General features: G+C 42.6%; 1 protein-coding gene across 2 annotated transcripts; it reads right to left on the bottom strand.

Annotated features, from left to right (window-relative positions):
* Positions 1-1,014: 1,014 nt before the first annotated feature.
* Positions 1,015-18,834, bottom strand: mnta (MAX network transcriptional repressor a). Of its 2 annotated transcripts, XM_061719307.1 has the most exons (6): positions 18,561-18,834; positions 13,033-13,669; positions 11,951-11,992; positions 11,148-11,259; positions 4,179-4,371; positions 1,015-4,005 (listed from the first exon to the last, which is right to left on the bottom strand). In XM_061719307.1, the coding sequence occupies exons 1-6, from the start codon at positions 18,631-18,633 to the stop codon at positions 3,233-3,235; spliced, it is 1,830 nt and encodes a 609-aa protein (XP_061575291.1). In that variant the 5' UTR covers positions 18,634-18,834; the 3' UTR covers positions 1,015-3,232. The 2 variants fall into 2 exon arrangements, with proteins under 2 accessions (XP_061575291.1, XP_061575292.1); XM_061719308.1 differs by lacking the exon at positions 11,951-11,992.
* Positions 18,835-19,973: the final 1,139 nt, after the last annotated feature.

The following is a 19,973-nucleotide window of genomic DNA, read 5'->3' as shown; positions in this document are numbered from 1 at the left end:
GTGACATGTTTATGGTACAGGTTTTGTCAAGCCAGCAAAAGCAACGCCTGATTGTATTTAACATGATATATATCAGAGCCCATGTGGCCTTTGTCCTTAGTTAAGTTTCCTTTTTACACTTTTTAAATAGCACATGGGGACAATGTTTTCTTTAGGCAAGTGTTAAAAATAATGGTTTATTATGAAAATCAATCAAAATAAGTGTATTTTCCCCCTTCAAAGCCCGGGACAAATAAAGTAATTGGGGGTTCACATATGGTTGTACCACAGCAAATTTCCTCCTGCTTGATGCCTGGGTTAAAACAAAAAGGGCGCTGCATCAATGGTTTCATTGGCTAGCTCTAGCTGCTAGCCAGAGTTTGATCAGCTGACGCTCACGTCAAAGTGTAAAAATGAAATTCACTTTTTGTAAATTCACTCTTGCAGCCATGTTGAATGGTTCAGAGGAAACCCACATAGTGGCTTGTGACTCACATCCACAAGCCACTATTCAAAATAAGCAATATGACTGCAGAATTAGATCAACTAGTTAAAACGGCTAACAGTCATCCTGCATGTTCCTACAATGGTCACTATTTTGGATGACTATTGTTGCTACTCATCTGGTTGTTGCTCTGCCTATAATCACGTGCTGGGTCTCTATTTGTTGTAAATCCAATTGTGTCCAGCAGCTGTCGGCTCTCTCAGAATGAATTTATAGGCCCATATTTTCTAAACAAACCTTCTCAAACTTCGAGTGCATTTGTGGTTCCTAGAGTCTCCAGAAGTGTAATAGGAGACAAAACCTATAAAGATTGGGCTTGAAGCTTCTGTTTTTGGAAAAGCTTATGCTCATGGTTATCTTCACTGAGGACATGTGCATGCTCTTCTTGCATCCGTGTTTATTATTGTGTCCCTTTCCATCATCTCAAACCCTCAACTCATCCAGACTGGGTAATAAAATACAACCATCTTTACTTTTGCAACACTAAACAAAACGTTATAAAACAAGAAAAAAGCAGATCAAGACATCTGTAAACATATTACAATTTATTAAGTATATATATATATATTTTTTTTTTTATATATATAAATTTTTTTTATTTGACATATTCTCCCAAGCTTTTTACACAACACATTTAGATCTATATGCAGCCCAGCGTTTACAGGCCTTACACCTTGAACTTTCTCCATAGGGAAAACACACAAGTATACTGTTGCTTCTTCAAGTATATTTATCCCTGTTAACTTGTATATTTCAGTTTTGCTGCAGCACAATTTCAGAACTCAACAGCCCAGAATCATTTGTAGAAACTCTAAAGGTGGGAGAAGATTGTTTTATAGTTACACTTGAAACAAAACAAGAAAAATAAAAGTCCCTGCTATAATCATATTGCATAAGAACGAAATACAAAAGAAATTAATGGGTGAATGCTATCTGAAGTGGCCAAATGTAATATTAACATGGGGAGAAGTCTATGTAGTAGTCCTCTCCCCCATATGCAGCGCTGTACATGGTCCCAAAGAAAGAAAAACTATATACTAAAATTTACATTAAACACAAGTTATTAGATAAAACAAGCAGCAGTAAATTAAAAAATACAAAATTGGGTTTAAATGTTACACTTTACATACACAATAATGCAATCGCGATTTATGCAAAAGGGTTCATCATCGGTGGAGTGCGCTACTTCAAATCCTTCTACAGATCGATACATTCAGATACATCTAGGAGAGCAGAAAAACTGCGGTTCTGCTAAGTGCTTTGTTAAAAATGCAGTTTGGCTGCTCGTTGAGACAGTAGAAACGTTCACAGTGCTAGCTTTGTGAAAGGGGTGTTCTTGAATTTAAACACATTAACTGAATTTATGTCTGCCGTCGAAGTAACTTTGCACCAATCCCCACATAAATAGCTTCAAATGTTTGCCAAAAACGGTACATTCACACAACTTGAAGCTCAAACACATTAAGTCACGTGAACACAATCACAGCATGCATACACACATCCAACTATCATTTGTGTTACAAGACACCATTAAAAACATATTTTAATTAAATTTATGGACCTTTTTATGTCTAAAAGGACTCAACTTGCTGCCCCTTCAGCCACTTTATGTAGCAATACCACTTCCGACCACGTGGGGGCAAACGGATCTCCTGTGATAACAAAACAGTTTTGCATGTCTTATGATATATCATTTTTTCCCCACTAGAGAGGCACTTCATTGCATCTTACACTAGGGGTCTACGCACGAGGTACTGCTACACAGTGGGTTTAACTCAGGATCAGTTTCTATCACAAAAAAATAGATATCTACTATTTTAATGGGGCGTATGGGTGAACTGGTTGATCTTTTGGCCATGATTTCTGAACTGCAGTATCAGTTGTGACAACTGTTTCCTTGTTTCCTTTCCTGTTCATGTGTTCAGTGTACAGTCACCGGCATGTTCTAAAAGCAGATACTAGTCACAGGTAACAGCAAAGAAGTTTGATTGTCAAAACTGAAGCCGGACAAAACTGCACATTATTTTGCCGTAAAAGGCTGTTAATGTTCTTGAGATCCATCGATATTATACTTTATCATCACAGAGATAGTACTTTTACATTGATCACCGATAGACAGAAGGGGGAGCTATTGCTGTACGCACCGACACCGGGGACTGCGGTCCCCGCGCGGGTGCCGAGTCCAGTCCGTGATTTGGCTCCAGCCTGACAGCATGTGCTGTAGCTGGAGAGGAGGAGCTCCTCTCAATCACATTCTCCTGTGCTGGGTATGGCAGTCCTGCTCTCTGTTCCCTACGCCGTCTACACTTTATGAAGCCAGTGCAACAACTTGCTGCATGAAACCATAACGTTGACCAGTTGTTATTAAGAAATGAAGCACTGCTTCACCGTCAGCAACAGTGGACAACAAGTGGAGGTCTAAAACTGCACATCTCACCACTATGTATGACCACGAACAGGCAACATGATGACCGTCAACCACACGCAGCCTGGTACCTCCTGAATGCAGGATCTAGTTTTCAGGAAGATGCGGTCAACGTTTGACAGAGGTTTACATCTGTCCGAGGACTGTTCCCATCCCGGCGTGTTCTGTCGTGGTGCTGAATGATAGTCACTCTTCAGATGGGGGAGGTCTCCAGCAGGTCTCCTGCACTAACTGTGGGCTTGTCGATGGTGGGGAATCTGTGCCCTGGAGTTCTCGTTTGTGCCGCGTCTTCACTCGCTGCCCAGCAGTCCCGACGGCAGCGTTCAGGTCGTCTTCAGCGTGCTGATGGGGAAGGAGGGCATAGTCACCATTGTCACGGGGTTGAGCACCGTCTGGCCCACCAGCTGCGTGTGGTGCGCCATCATCTGAGTGCTGACTGTCGTCTGCTTGCCGACGATGGCGGCGGTGGCCTGGGCCGGGCCGGTGCCGTTCATCTGAGTGTGGTTGATGGTGTGAGTGATGTGACCCACCACGGCCGGCTGGGTGACGGCCACCGGTTGTGGGTAGAGAGCGGGCATGTGCTGGCTCAGGTGAGCCACTGGGTGCAGAGTGATGTGGCCGATGGGCTGGTGGCTGGGGACTAACTGCACAGAGCCAGTGGTCGGGGAGGGAGCCAGGTGGGCCACGTGCTTGGGACCCCCTCCCTGGATGACGTGGTTCACCGCTTGTATGACTGAGGGGTGGGATACAGACGCGTGGGCGATGACCGTAGGGTGCCCCGTGGGGGCCGTCACCATCTGCGTGTGGGTGGGGATGAGGGGCTGGCTGACGGTGTAAGTGCTGGCCGCGGTGGTCATGAGGGCGGAGGGAGCTGCAGGTGGAGGCAGCACGGGAGTCAACGGGAGCGGCTGCGCTGCCTTGATTTGGATAGACGTGTGTTGGGTGATGATGGAGGTAGTGGGCGTCAGGATTGGAGTCTGATTGTGTGTTGCAGTCTTGTGCAGCTCCGGTGTAAGAGTGTGAGGCACGGCGGGTAAGGCAGGTGGTGCTCTTTGTGCAGGCTCTTCATCCAGGTCGTCCATGACGTCTTCACCCTCTGCAACGCCAAATAACACTTTAATAGATGCAGTTTGATGCAGGCTGATTTTCAACCATTTACAAGTTATTCACAACACCAAAGCAACAATGTTCTCTAGCTAATGTTGATAGGAAGGATAGGTTGAACACATTTCTTTAAAAATAAAGAAATAACAAGATCCTCTTGTCTACCTGAAGCTGTGGAGGTTGAAGCCTGGTCCTCCTCTGGCTGGACCGTCTGTCGGAGGACGCGGTCGATCTCGATCACGTCCATCCACTGGCTCAAATCGTTCTTCAGATCTGCCAGTCGCTGCTGGGTGGCGATCTTCTCCCTGGCCAGCCGCTCCATGTCGTGCTCGTATTCCTTCTCTTTGCGCTTTAATGTCTAAAAAGGAGATCAAACGGAAAAATGACAAAAACCCTTCAGACTCCCTCGGCCAGGGCGGTGGCCAGGGTGATGATTGAGGTTTGTCTGAGCATAGCTTTAAATTTACAACCAAAACAAGAATACAAAGCCACATTTTGAGAGTACGAGTAAGGGAAGAGCCCATTTCTGAGCTGATCCACACCCTTTTCTTTTTCCTTTTTTAAGAGGAAGACCAAAGTCCACAGTCACCTTTAGAAACTCTATATCAAGTTTACACTATTTAGTCTTTTAATACATCTACTCCACAGTAGGGGCATACCTTGCTATTTTTACCCATATTAAATAGTTGTACAACAAAAAGACAACCTGGTGTGCAGACAAAATAACAGGAGGGAGGGAGGGAGCTAGGGAGGGGAGGAGGGAGGGAGGGAGGGAGGGAGGAAAGAAAGAAAGAAAGAAAGAGACAAGTATGGAAAGTAGGAGGTGCTTCCTGGCACTGGCTCCATGTGACCCAATTTCCCTTCACCTGACTGAGCTGGACCTCCCCGTGCACGACAATGAGCAGAAAAGTTGAAGACTATGAAAACTCAACCAAACTATTAAAAAGCCAAAAGTAAAAATTACAAAGAGGGAAATAAACACCCAGGTTTAGATTCATTCTTTCAAGCTACATAACTGCTAACTGTGATTACACAAATGAAAAATGTGACCTATTACGCAGCATATAAGTATTTTGAAATCTGACAGTATAATTACCCAGGTTATATATTACACGTCAAACACGCCTCTGCACACGAGTCTTCAGGGAAGCGACGCTGTGAAATCTGATGACTCGAGATCATAAAGCCATTTCACCAAGAGTGGACTTCCTGTTAGTGTTCATGCCATCGTGTGGACTCTACACTTATGTTTGAACCGTGACATGTCTGCTTTCGTGTTGTGTGCACATGCAGCTAGTATAATGAGCATTTACTTAAATAGCAAAGGGGAACAAAAGGCGGGCCCTGTCTGATCGGCACCTGTCTAGTCTTTATCCAGGATTAGAAAAGCACCGGCCAAATGGTCTTGTGCCTTTTCTGCTTCCCGGCAGAGGTGCTGTCAGTAGCTCAAACACGCACGTACAAGCTCAGACCAAGTCCTGTTCAAGTCTTATACCTATAATACATGTATTTACCAGACTGTTTTCCTTTTTGTAACCAACATGCACAATAAATATACAAATAGAAACATTTCTGAGCTCCAATCTTTGCTTTTTTCCAAGACTTATGCTGTATTGATTTATAACATGTGCTGCCTATCACCCACATCTGGCGACAGATGTGTCCAACCCGTGATCAACAACTCTTAGACATAACGACCGTCTCTCCCTGCAAGTTTGAACGCTTGGGTTCGCCTCTGGCCTCAACACAACGTGCTGAAATGCCCCCGTCTTTGGTCGTCAGGGAAACGACTGAAAACCCCCTCCCAAGGTTTCCTTGGTAACCTTAAGTGAACATGCACACGAATGTATCAAAAGGTGCCGTTTAGTTTTCTCCGACAACATGTCAACAACTAAAAATGTATTTTAAAAGTCAATCTGGTTGAAAGGAAATGTGAAACAGGGGCCGCTGAGCTCTGGTTTCTTTTCACCCCTTCATGCAGCTTCACGCAAGTGGTGCCACAAAAATCCAATGCTTCAAGCTATGAGTCATGGAGAGAGAATGAGAGAGAAGAGAAATGCTCCACAAACACTGTGACCCACTGCACTCTCCTTTTTAAATAGTTCCTCTGCTGCACGTTCATCATCCGTTTAGAAATGACTCGACCACATCAACAGGACAACAGCATCTGCTGCGGATGGATCGCACATGACTTCATTAACGTGTTAATCGTGTCACCGGGTTGGGAGGCCACAAGGTGCCGTGGAGCTTTTTGATTCTTTGCACATGGCCTCGCTTCCTCCCCCGCAGACAAGTCCCTCACCTAAGCTTTGTTTGTGTGTGAAAATCTAGATTAGTGTGGCGATAGGCAGAAGTGTGTGCGCGCGCAAGCAAGGTAAACACTGCACAAGTGCTGTCACAAGCAATGCGAGTGCTGAGCACATGGCCCTACAGAGAACACGAAGGGGAGGGCGGTGGATTGCAGGGAATTGAAAGGGAGCGATACAAGCTGTACTCACTGACTCACTTCTGCAGCAGCGGGGACAGGCAGCACAAGGCTGGGCTTTCTTAAAGGGCCAGGCGCACAGGAGGACACGTTGCAGACACGCTGCTGCTCGGCCTGGCTGACTGATCAGGCTTCTGCACACAGGTCTTGTGACACTGTGGTAACCATAAACCCTTGTCTTGCTGTGCCTTCTAGCTGGAATAAAGAATTTCACGTGGTGCCTGACTCCAATTAAACTTTCCATTTGTATGTGGGGGGAAAAGAAAAAAAAAAAAAAAAAACAACCCAGAAAAAAACCCTGCTCTTGCAGATGATTTCTTGTGCAGGAGCCGTTTAAGCGATAGCTGACCTAGTTACCTAATCTTAGTTACGAAGCAACTTGTCAGACGTCCAGTATAGTGGAAGATTTAATATAGGTCTGTGGCTACTTTATTGTTCTTGTGAGGTTAAAACAGCTTGGAGGTTAAACAGGAGGAAACAAAAGAACTTAATCGAGGTTACGTTTCAAAATAATAGACTGAAGAATGAATTTATACAACCCCAATTCTACTGAAACTGGGACGCAGTCTCCAATAGAAATATAAAGAGAGTGCAATGATTTGGAAATCCCATAAACCCATAAACCCATCATAAACCTGTATTTTACTCCCAAAAATAACTTAAACAGCAGATCAGATGTTAAAACTGAGACATTTTGTAATTTCATGGAAAATATTAGCTCATTTTTAATTTGATGGCAGTAACATGAAGAAGATGAAAGCGGGTGATGGTTACCATTGTGTCACATCTCCCCTTCTTTTAACAACTGTCTGAACATATGTGAAGGTAGGAACCCAGTTACTGGAGTTTTAGGAGAGGAACATTGTTCTATTCTTGCTGATGCAGGATTCTAGTTGCTCAAAACTCCTGGGCCTTCGCTGGTGGATTTTTCCTTTTTGATCTTGCACCAAACGTTTTCTATTTATCAAGGGTTTGGACTGCAGGCAGGGCAGTTCAGCATCCAGCTGTTGTGATGGAGGCAGTTATGTGGTTTAGCTTTGTCTTGCTGGAATATGCAAGGCCTTCCCTGACAGAGCCATTGTCTGGATGGGAGCAGATGTTACTCTTAAACCTCTATGTTACTCTCAGAATTGGTGGTGCCTTTCCAGATGTGTAAGATGCCTGCGCCATAGATACTAATGCAACCCCAAACCCTCAGAGATGTGGGCTTTTGAACGAAATGCTGATAACAAGCTGAGATTTTCCGATTTTGAACCATCTGACCACAGAACAGTTTTCCATTTTGCCTCAAAGCGTTTTAAATTTACGTCGTCTCAGAAAAGGCAGTGGTTTTTCTGCATTGTGTTCATGATGGCCTCTTCTTCACATGATAAAGCTGCATTTGTGGATTTCACAGCACACCGTGTTCCCAGACAGTGATCCCTGGACGTGTTTGTGGTCCATGCAGTGATTTCCAGTAGAAAAACAGGCCTGTTTTTAAGGCGGTGTCGTCCGAGGGCCCAGAGCTCACAATCATCCAGTTTTAACTTTCCACCTTGTCCCTTACACACAGAGATTCCTCCTGATTCTCTGAAACTTTTGATGTTATAAACTGTTGATCGTGGGATCTTCAAAGATGAAAATTTCCATGAAATGGCAAAAAGTCTCAGTTTCAACATCTGATCTGTTTAGGTTTATTTGGGAGTACCGGTAAATGAGTTTGTTTTGTTTTTCATTTATATTTACACAGCATCACAACTTCATGAAAATTAGGGTTGCACAAAAATGTAAAAAAAAAAATAAAAAATAATAATAATAATTAAATGTTAAAACACTATAATTGCCTTGTTCATAAATAATAAATAAACGCTAAAAGACTGTGCTGAAGATATTCAAATTATTTATTTGATCTTTTCAATCTTATCTAAAGGCTGCCGACTGGCATTTAGGGACAAGTACTGGAGGAACGAGTTTGGTCGGAGAGGGAAATGAAGCGCAAGCGGAGTAAACTGAGCCTTGTGTTTACCACTCCACGCTCCCTCCCTGCTGCTGGCAGCTTAGCCCTGGTACAGCCAGTCCTGCCTGTTGCAGGGCTGGGCGGGGGCCCAGCGCGGGGGGGTGACGTCACGCGGTTCAGACTAGCCATGTGCTTGCTGCTCATGTGGCCTTAAAACCTCAGAGAGGCAGGATGGCAGGAAGGAGGGAGGGAGGAGGAAGGGGGGGGCTAATGCATCAGAGCTTACTTTACAGGCTCGGCTTTCTGCCCTACAGTCTCAGGCAGAAAAGGCTTAAGGAGCAAGATGCAGCACAATTACAACCAAAATAAAAACCCAAACACGGGTCGTCCAAACAGCACTGTCACAATCAATACGACTGCATTTAATGCGTCTCTTTATACGCGCGTGTGTCCATTTAAGAGCTAATAAGGAAGTTGAGCAATGTAGCTCTTAGCCAAGTTGGTGACTCAGTGGAAAAATGATAGGATCCAGAGACGGTCGAGAAAAACTCCAGCTTTCAGAGGAGCTGCTCATTCACAAATGAAAACGCGGGACAACATGCAACATAAATGAAATGTGATGCTGAGCGCAAAGCCTCTTATGTGAACGTCCGGTGAGCTCTGGTTTTGTATCTCTGCTGTCAGCCTAGAGGAGGGCAAGGACGGGGGCAGGAGACGTGTACGCAGCCACGACACCCGTCTCAACAAACTAGGCCCAAATGGGACTTTATCTGCTTTTTTTCCTCATACTGCTCTTTTCCAAAACGACACATCCACCTGGTCAATGGAAGCAGCCTCATTCTCACAAAGACGTACACATAAGTCCTCTTAAAGGACGCGATAGACGGTGTGACCTACATTATTCAGACTTAATGGGGTTCCACTGGAGTCTCTCCAGCTGCCACTTTCCAGTTATCAGAGTTTCCTTTACTTGATTTGCTCTGGATGTGGCTGTTGACGGGCAAAAAAAATACAGGCAGGTCTATTTACCGCTTGAACACAAACACACACAGCAGGTTGCTAAATCCCAGAGAGGGACTTTGGGAGGGAGAGTGGGTGATGAGTTGTGCACCCACGCTGTCCTAGATTCCCCTCAGTGCTCAGACTGCTGCTCCTCAGAGCATCAACACAGCATCATCTTCAGCACCTACAATGATACACCTGCATTTCACTTGTATAAGAAGGGATCATAGCAACTACAGGGTCATGGTTTCTTAACAGAGGAATTAAAAGTTCATAACCAGTGAGAGCTCTCTCTGTGGAAACAAGTAAAAAGTAGATTTATCATCAAACCTCAGTCATATCTGCATAAATGTATTCAGAAAAAAACGATCCTACAACCTCATGTGCAATTATGATTCATGCTCTGCACCTTTAATGCAAATTTACATAGTACGGCACAAATACACGTAAAAATATGTGTCTTATAACACTGGTGCTTCAATTGGCCCCCTGGGTGAATCTGTGTCCGACATTCATAACCACCCAGCAGGGTTTTATCTCCAGAAAAAAAGAGAAAGGTTTCACAATAAAAACAGCGAGCTGCTCAGGCTGCCTGCCAGAGTCAAACTGGGCCAGGCGTGGACCTTTGCACCAACTGTTTACAACCAAGACATTCGCCCGAATCAAACTCATGACGAGACATGCATGGACTCTGCTCGCGCGCACGCTCAACCGTGGTACAAATCAGATTCAGAGATCTTAAGATGCAAACTCTGGGAATGAGAAATGGCTGCATGCGATTAATTTTAATAACTGTAAAGGGAAAGAAGATACTTAAAAAAAAAACTAATAATAGAGATTAATGGAGGGATGAGGCTCTTAAATATCAACGAGGATGAGACAATGATCTGTTTATCAACATAAAATGAACATGCTCAGGAAAGATGCTTATTTTTTGGACAGAAAAGCTTATTTTTGTCACGTTTCAAAGTTTATAGATTTAAAAAAATATATAGTGAAGCCTAATTATTTGCCAACCTTTATCTCTTTACAAAAACCCCTTTACTCTTGTTGTGTGTTACTAGTCAATAAACCACAGAGCCTGTTACAAACAAACTATTAAATAGGTAGTATGGGTAAGAAGCTTTCTATGATTATCCACTACATAATGGGCTGTGGGTAAACAGGAGCAGCAGCTGAAAACGTCAGGTTGTGCTCGCTCCTGCTCTCTGACAGATCCTGTTGCTCTAACAGGGAGGAGGACCACTTTCACCCCCGACTCCGGTGACGTGAAACCTGAATTTTCCTCTGAAATCACCATCTGTCTTCTCCACATCTTTGAGTCTTCTCTACTCAAAACAATAAAACGTTCTTAAATGTGTCTATTTTTCATTTGCAACAATGGATTAATGTGTATTTAGTTTTAAATCATTACCGTTACAGGGACAATTAGGATTACTACAAAACGTTTTAACAAGAATATTCTCAAACATGTGATGAATACAGGTTGCAGGCAGAGGTGTCTAGAGAGGTAATAAGTGCTTCATCCAGTATATTAAAATATGCTCCCAAAGAAAAATACAACAAATTTGCCACATTGGATTACTATGCGTCAGGACGAGAACTTTGTAAAGATCCTAAAGCTCATCAGCCCAAAACAAAATCAAACCCTTAATGGTGTGAAGAAAGCTCAAAAAACATTCAGCTGCTTCATAAATCAAAGTGTACACACCTGAATGTATCTCAGTGCACTTCTGAGGACGCTCAGATTGGAGGTCTTCTTCTCATCGATGTTTGGGATGTTCTTCTTCAGCGTCTCAAAACACTCCTTCAGGTGGGCTCGTCTGTCAGACAAGACACACACGGATCAGAAAGAGAGGAAGCTAATTATCTTGTATAAACAATCAAGCTTCATTTATTAAAGATAAAACTACAAGGTTAAAAAAAAACATCAACTTCCGTCCATGGATGAGACTCACTGGGACATGGTAAGAAGTAACTAGCAAAGCGCCAGTAGTTGCGTTTCAATAATCACTGAATTTGACCAAAATCCAAACATCAAAAAAGAAATCCTGCAATGTAAACAGCTCTAATACACATTTGTCTGGATGTGACGTCGTCGGTCAATCTTCAGTCATCAAAATCTAGTTTCCAGCTGTTTTTGGCCTCATTCATATGATATAGTTGTCCCATTACACTATATAATCATTATGCATTCCTTCCTTACATTAATGCTGCCTGCTGCCTTCATCGTCTGACTCGTCTCTCAACAGTAGGAGCAGCAATCGCAATCATTTTTCAGACCAGACATGTTTTTGTCCATCTTTGTCAATGTTGAGTTTGTTTTTTATTTGAAAGAGAAGTATCACAGGATGATACATGGAGACTTATGAAAATCACACTTATTTGGAAAAACACTGTTCAATGGAAACACAGAGCCCCCGCAGCACTGGCTTTGCCGCCAGTTAAGACACTGAAATTTCTTTAGCGTAAAAGTGTAATGGAGCCGGGAGTATTCAGACCGACTGAACCCACCTGTTCTTCTCCAGCTTGTTGTGAACTTCTCTGGTGCCCGCCCTGCAAGAGCACGGACGACAACACATTCAAATGTGGGTGTACAAAGCAGCAACACGACAACAATGATTAAAACTTCACCAAAGAATGTTTGAGTGTTTCTGGCAGACAGTTCAGTGACTTCATAGTCAATCATCCATCACCTATATGTTCCTATTTAGGGTCATGGATACTCCATCATTTACATCTTATTTAAAGTGTTTCATTGTAGCTGAATAATGAGCAAATTCAGTATACTAAACTATCCGACCAGTGCTGAGAAATGTACTGATTAACTTAATTGAGATGCAATAAATAACAGCAGTGCAGTAAAAAACGATGCTTCAGCTTCATAAATGCAACATTTTGTTCATTTCGATTGCACCTTTGGACTAGTCAGTACTTTTAAAATGTTATGACCTGACGAAGTGATCAACAAACACAGATACTAGGGCTGGGCGATATATCGAGATTTTAATATATATCGATATATTTTCAAACACGATATGGTACCAGACAATATCGTTTATATCGATTTAAAAAAAAAAAAATACATTTTTTTTAATGATTTTGATATAGCTTATTTTGTGACAAATTGACTTGAATGTTTTATTTGAGATTTGCACAAATGTTTTGTTATTTGCACAACTGTCAACCTCAGTGGAAAAGTCTGCCTGTTACTGGATACATTGTATTAATTGCACAGTGTATTTGAATTTAATTGTTATGCAGGAAAGGGATATTTGTTTTATACATTTTGATATTGTGCAGACCTCTGTTAATAAAGGTACCTGTGTGACATTTGGCACGAGGCTTTGTATTAAAACTGATTGTTTTTTTAAGGGTTTGCCTCAGAAAAAAATGAAGCTAACAGAGATGCTATGCTATAATGCTTTGGGGGAAACCCCAATTAAGGCACAGAAAAAATATCGAGATATATATCGAGTATCGCCATTTAGCTAGAAAATATCGAGATATGACTTTTGGTCCATATCGCCCAGCCCTAACAGATACATTTATAAGATTCACTGAGAACCGACTCAGATGAACAGGGGTGTCCTTACCCTCCGGGCCTCTTCTTGCCGTCCTGCTGGCGGCCGTCGTCCGGAGGACTCCCCCTGCCGCTGGGGCCGTTGTGGAGGGGCGCCGGCTGAAGAACCGGACCCGAATGTGGCAGAAGAGCCAGCTCCTGAGGAGCGGAGACTATTGAACATGGGTAGCCTTGAACAAGCTGCTGGGGCGTCTGCTGGTGAAGTTGAGCGTTGCTTGTTTGGGTAATTAGCTGCGGGTGATGCTGGGGGTGGTGGTTCTGTATGGGCTGGAGGTGGTTGGTGGTCACCACAGAGGTTTGCTGTTCGACTTTGGGTTGCGGAGAGCACAGCAGAGCTGCTGCACTTTGTTCCTGAGGGGAGTGAGGTTCTGTCTTTGGGGAGGCCAGCGGAGGAGCAGCCGGAGGCGAGAGTGTGGTGACGGGCACGGCAGGTGAGCCTGTGTGGTTGGGGGTGACCACGGGGATGGGGATGACGGCCACAGACATGGCAGGGAGAGGCAGAGAGGGCGGGGTGGGTGCAGGCCGGCCCTCGGCGCGGAGCTCCTCTGCTTTAGGAACATTGTTGATGTGAACTGTGGCGTTATAGTTCACGTCAGAGTATCTAAACTCTGTCTTCAACTGCAGATGCAGCTTCTCCTTTAGCTCATCCTCTGTGGAAGAAACAAAGAAGGTCAACACAACAAATTCAACTACTGTTTCTATATCTGAAACATCCGCCATTATCGCTCTAATGGAGGAACATCTTGCTGAAACATAGTCCCAGTCCTCTGACCAGGCTCTGCTGCTGGAGGTGAGTTCCAGTCATCTACAGACGCCTCAGGCAGCTCTTACTACACACACACTCGCCTGGGGTTTATTTTGGTAAAAGGACTGAGCAAGCACTTTACTTCTGCCAACGATGCAACATGCTGCAAGTCCAGAAGAGCGGGAGAGAAGCGCGGTCAATGATCATATCAGAAATGGTAGCTTTAATCTTTTTTCAGAACAATGTGACACGGCTGAAAATGAGACGGGCTTATTGATACATTTAATTATAGCAAAGAATTAGGTTAGTTTAGGTTTTAATTAGTTAGGTTTAAGATGGATAAGTGTTACCGTGCTATTAATCGGCATCAAAATGCGACTCCATAATAAATGATTGCAGACGGACGGGGCTGTTGTTGCTATGGCAGCGCTGCCGTTCACAGAGGTGTCAGATACAGGCTGTTATCATTAACGTCACTGTGGGGGGGCGGGGGGCTCCCGGTACACTGCAGCAGTACACACTCATATCTAACTACTTATTCATTAACATGTAGGAAAAAGATCAAACTCAACATAATCAGACATAAGAAAGATAAGTTAATAAAGTATGACTATTGTCTCGGCAGACTTATGATCATGCTCACTTTTTACTTTGTTAAGAGTGCGTTTAGCTATAAGTGCAGAGTGCTTTAATAAATCTGTTTTGTGCAGTTTAATGGAAGGAGTCGGGTCATTTTATAATTTAACAAATAAAAGTGACCAAACAACACAGTATTACATTGCATTTGTTTAAGTTTTACCACAAAACCTGGCAGCGTAGCTGCAAGCGAACAGACGATGCTCTGACAGTTGTCTCGTTGCTATCTGATAATTTATTTAGATTAATAGCAGGTTTGACGCGTCATGTGCTCGGGTACGTCTGAAGCCAAAAGCTTTTCAAAAGTCAATAGTTAGTGCAGGTCATTTGAGCTTAATTGATTCCTCAGATTTTTCCACCACACATAAGGTTCCCCACAGAGCAAATCGTCCAGAAATGCATTTGTGAGTTCAAAGTTCAAGAACATTATAGCACTGCTTCTCTGGTCACACACAAATTTCACCAGCTTTGGTCCAACTATTACAGCTAAAGAAGCTGAAAATAACTTAATATACGGTGTAAAGTAAGAAAATTGTCTTGACAGACACAAATCCAGCTTTCCGAGTTCTCTTTTACTGCTGGGGGGAAAAAAATGACGGGAGAAGCAAAGATTTCCTGGAAAAAAAGTCAATTTTAACTGAATCACATTACACAGTCCAAATGCCCACCCCCACCTTCCCACCCCCTCACCCACCCCACACTTACTCAAGTGTATATTTATGTGGTCGCACAAAGAAAAACTCCCCAAAGTAAAAAGAAAATACAAAAAGAACAAGATGTTCTGGTGGCGGTGCAGGTCAGCTTTTGTAAGAGACTTTGTGCTGTGTTGATTTTGTATTGTGATGAGGACAAAAAAACATAAAGTGTCCTACAGGAGAGAAAATGATTGAAATGTCGTTTTTTTTTTTAAGTAAATATGCTTCTATAGGCTTTAAAGACCTGCAGCAGCACAGAAAAATCCTGGCCTACTTTCCTCCACACAGTGACCTGCTCTACAGTAGCAGAGGATGGGGGAGGACTGCTGCCACAATGCAGCAAGCTGGGAGGAGCCAAGAGAGGAAACATGCAAGAGCTCTCACTCCAGCTGGTTCTGACAGCAGGAGCACCAGAGCTACGGTTAGTGATCATGCTGCAACACTGTGGCTATCACACATGAATCCCCTTTAGTATACATATCACTCACTTTAACTCGTACAGATCATGATTATGGACAGTGTGTTATTAGGCTGTAATTAGACATGTCGTGTGTGTACCACTGCAGAAAGCTGTGTCCACGGTGCAGTATTAACACCCGCTATCTCAGTGGTTCAAGCTGCACTTGTAATAATTGTTTTTAATGTTGTGTTTAGCTACATTTCTTCTATGTTCAGTAATGTATCAGCACACACTCAAACAGTTTGAAAGACTCACTCGTATGTGCTACTGCTATGCATAGAGTTGCCAACCGTCCCTTGAAAAACGGAATCGTCCCGTATTTATAAACTGAAGTACGCGTCCCATATTGAGCTGAAAACGGACGCACTTTGTCCCGTATTACTGTGAGAGTCAAAAAATAGTCATAAAATGCCAATGGAAAATGGCATTGAGCGGTTGAGTTCATGAGTTATTTTTTTCTGTTTTACTACAACTGTAGCCTACAGTCATGGCCTTTGAGGCACAAATATGTTCACAAGTTTTCTACAGACTTTTTTTGCACTTTTGTTATTGCACCAAAAATGTGCACTATTACAGAATGGAAGTTCTGCTTGCTTTCTATTGTTTTATATTAATTTATACAATTTTAAGTCAAGCAGGGCAGGTTTCTGTTTAAGAAAGATACTTATTTTATTCAGTTATTTTTTTTTTTTATTTTGTTCTGGGAATGCGTCCGATTACAAAATTATTGGAATTCAATTAATTCCCTTACACAATCAGTGGACAAAAAATTTTATTTAAGCAGTAGTTGTATATTTCTTAAATGACACATATTTTACAACTGGATAACAAAAAAATGCAGGATATTAATTTTGATCACTTACTTTGCAAAGAAATGTATACTTTTATTTTGGAAGAACGATTCCCCTGCATCTTATAAGACTTTTGTAGATCAACTCACAGCATTTCTACCATGAGAAAAACTAACCTTGGAAAAATAAAATCGTGGCCGTTTTTTTCAAGAATTTTGGTTCCCATTATTCTCTGGTTTAGAGAACTCCATTGTCCGCTGAATGCTGTTTTATTGCTGTCATTTACTTTATGTATCTGTAGGTATTTGAGTTTTGATGCCCCTATTGTTACTTACAAAGTCAAAGTAGCTTTATTGTCGATAAAGTATGTCAAGACATACAGAGATCGAGAGGGACGTTTCCCACTTCCCACGGTAAACATATAAACATATAAACATAAAAAGTGCGCAGGCGCAGCAGATGGACAGACATTCTTAAAAAGTTTAAAGATAAAATAAATACAACACGACCCAACATGTACGAGTGCAAATGACAATGTTTTAAACAAACAGTAAACGGTGGGTTACTGATGTTATTTTCCATATTTTTATTCACTCACTTTTTTGTTTTCTTTCCCAGTTTATTTTTTTTTATTTTTTACATTTTTTTTGTGTATGTTTTTGTGCTTTTTTTTGTGTGTGGGGATGGGGGGGACCGGAGTAGGCATGCGTGCACAAAAGCAAATTGTAAGACCTACCGTCATTAAGGATCTGTATCTGATTGCCTTTCTTTTGTGAAATAAAAAATTGTTTCTGATCTCCAGTTTTGCTGCCAGGTTAGGAATTAAACTAAAGTCAGTTTTACACCGCCTGAAAACAGTAGCTGCGCATCTTGTTCATAAACAATCTCTGCTCGGGAGCCCAGCGCGCACGTGCTGAGGGGGCGGGGCCTCACTGCGGGGGGCGGGGCTTGTTGATGGCGCGTCATCGGCAGACACTCGCAGCTCCCCACGAGTCTGAAGGATCATGACTTTATTCTGTTTTTGTTGTGTGCTTCCAATCGAAAAATCACGATTAACAGTGGTCCGAGATGTGAAAAACGCTCAATTATACAATAAAACAAGATACAATACTTGTATCCAGGGAAAACGAGCCAGCCGTGTAGATGTGTATGTAAATCAGGAGATTGATCCTCGGTGTAGGGTCATTATATAAAGAGTCTGGCATTCCCGCCGCCACCGCCCTTTAATACACCCTGCTGCTCCGGCTTTCATAGTAAAGTTGCAGCACACACCTATGCGTGTATGTATGTATTTATTTATGTATGAATTCACACATTTTCCCACGAAGCTGGAGCAGAAAGACAAACGAAGTTTGCAGTGACGTCGCCATGCAGCAGGTTTCAATGCAGTCACCCCCGACACTGCAGCACTGATCACTATTTCACACAGATAATCACTATTTCACACAGATAATCACTGTTTCACACAGATACGGGGAATACAGACAAACCTGTATTTGTACGGGGCCAAACAGGTATGCGCCTTCGTCAAAAAACGAATATGAAAGTAAAACTAATGCCGCGTTCCATTTGTCCTCGGAAGTGGGGATTTCCCAGTTCCCAGTCGGAATTTTCAACTGGAACGCCCCTCGAAGTGGGATTTCCGACTGGGAAAGTGGGAGAGTCTTCACCACCCCCGAGTTCACATTCCAAGATGGCTGCCCCGGTTGTAAACAGTAGAAGAGAGCTCTGTAAAAATTCGTAGCACTTCATTCTAGTTTTGGTCACACTAAATCAGTCGTATACAAGTATTGTTCGGCATATATATGCTGCTATAGTGTAATTTACATTTTTCATGTGGTATATGCGAACTACAAACTTGTTTACCTACTTTGTAACTGGAACGCTGATAACTCGGCTGTGACGTCATTCCCAGTTCCGAGTTCCGAGGTAAAAGGAACGCAGCATTAGACGCCAAAGACTGACTGAGTCAGTGGCACCGTTTTCCTCCTTCAGTCGTTATTGTCACATTTTAATTTAAAACACAGTCGGATTTGTGAGCGGCGCTGAGATCAAATACGGATTTACACCAGCCGCATGATTAAAAACAAAACAAAACAAAACAAAAACGGTTCGAGTTTGTTTCTTTTATTTCTTCCTCGTCGGGGTGTTTTCCCCCAGACCATCGTCGGATAAAAAAAAAAGACAGATTTTCCTGCTGAAATGTGAACTCACCACGTGCTCTCTGTTGTTGCTGGGCTTGCAACTCCAGAAACTTGGCAGCTTCCAGCAGCGTTTCGATGCTCATTTCTGTCCAGTAGGGAGGACCGGCTGGGTGTGGGGGTATCTCTGCTCCTGGTTTGGTGGTGTTTGGGTCCGTGGTGGGGCTGAGGGCGGTGCGGGAGCGAAGCCCGGTCCGGAGCTGCGGCAGTGGCCGGATCCTCCTCCGCAGACTCCAAACACTCACGTAGCGCACTTACAAACAAGATGGCGCTCAAAGTAGTACGGACAAGTAGGGTTTGTGAATCACGCAGCGTTTGTGTCCCCACACAACCACACACACACCACCCGCCCTGCGAGTCACGGGGCGGGGGGAAAACACGGAGCAGGACGATGGAGGGGAGTCTGGGAGGACTAAAGTCTGAGTTATGGTTCTGCGTTAAATCGACGCAGAGCCTACGCAGTAGGATACGTAGGGAAACGCGGCGACGCGCTACCTACGCCGTAGGCTCTGCGTTGGTGTAACGCGGTACCATAAATCAGCCTTAATGCCACCGTGGCCGATCAGGCTGGTTTTTTTCTGCTTAACCTGAAGACCACATTCCTAAGAAATCCTTATAATTCTTTTTATGGCATTTTCTATTTTTATTTTCATTTTTTAGAATAGAATAGAATTGAACTGTCAGCTCCTTTAAATCAGGGTTAAAAACATTACTGTTTACTGAAGTGTACTCTTAAATTAAACCTGCTGTACTCTACTGCCCTTATTTTTTTTTTTAACAGCTTGTGCTTTTTATTATTTTACTTCTTTTCTTATTCTTACCTATTTGTTATTATGTCTTGCCGCTTTTAATGTCAATGTAAAGCACTTTGAATTACCTTGTGTTGAATTGTGCTATATACATACATTTGCCTTGCCTTGCCTATATTGTCACTATTCATGGGTTCAGTTTTGATTTTGATTTATTTTATTTTTGTACATGTAAAAAAGAACACTTCAAGAGAAGTTAAAGAACACAAAACAAAGAATTTCATCTTTTAACACTTGATATCTTAATTTACATGTGCAAAACAGGAGTAGGAAGAAGTGTAAACTTATTTAATCCTACCCCCATTCACTAATCATTTAACCCGTATTTATAAATACTCACACACTGTATTCACACTGCTAAATCACAGTATTATTATTATTATTATTATTATATACTGTAATTATACTCACACACATACCTATACATACATACACATAGTTGAGTATTTCTATATATTTGTACACGCATGCCCATATAAGTATTTATATAAATATACTTAATTACAATATACTGTCTCTTAAGTGCATCTGCTCTATATCTATGTATATATCTACTTACACACATAATCACACACAAACACACATATACCCATATATACACATGCATACATACACAT

The sequence above is a fragment of the Cololabis saira genome, chromosome 4, assembly GCF_033807715.1.
Source record: "Cololabis saira isolate AMF1-May2022 chromosome 4, fColSai1.1, whole genome shotgun sequence".
NCBI classification, from domain to species: domain Eukaryota; kingdom Metazoa; phylum Chordata; class Actinopteri; order Beloniformes; family Belonidae; genus Cololabis; species Cololabis saira.
The sequence above is the reverse complement of the archived record's forward strand: the minus strand, read 5'-3'. Positions and strand labels throughout refer to the sequence as shown.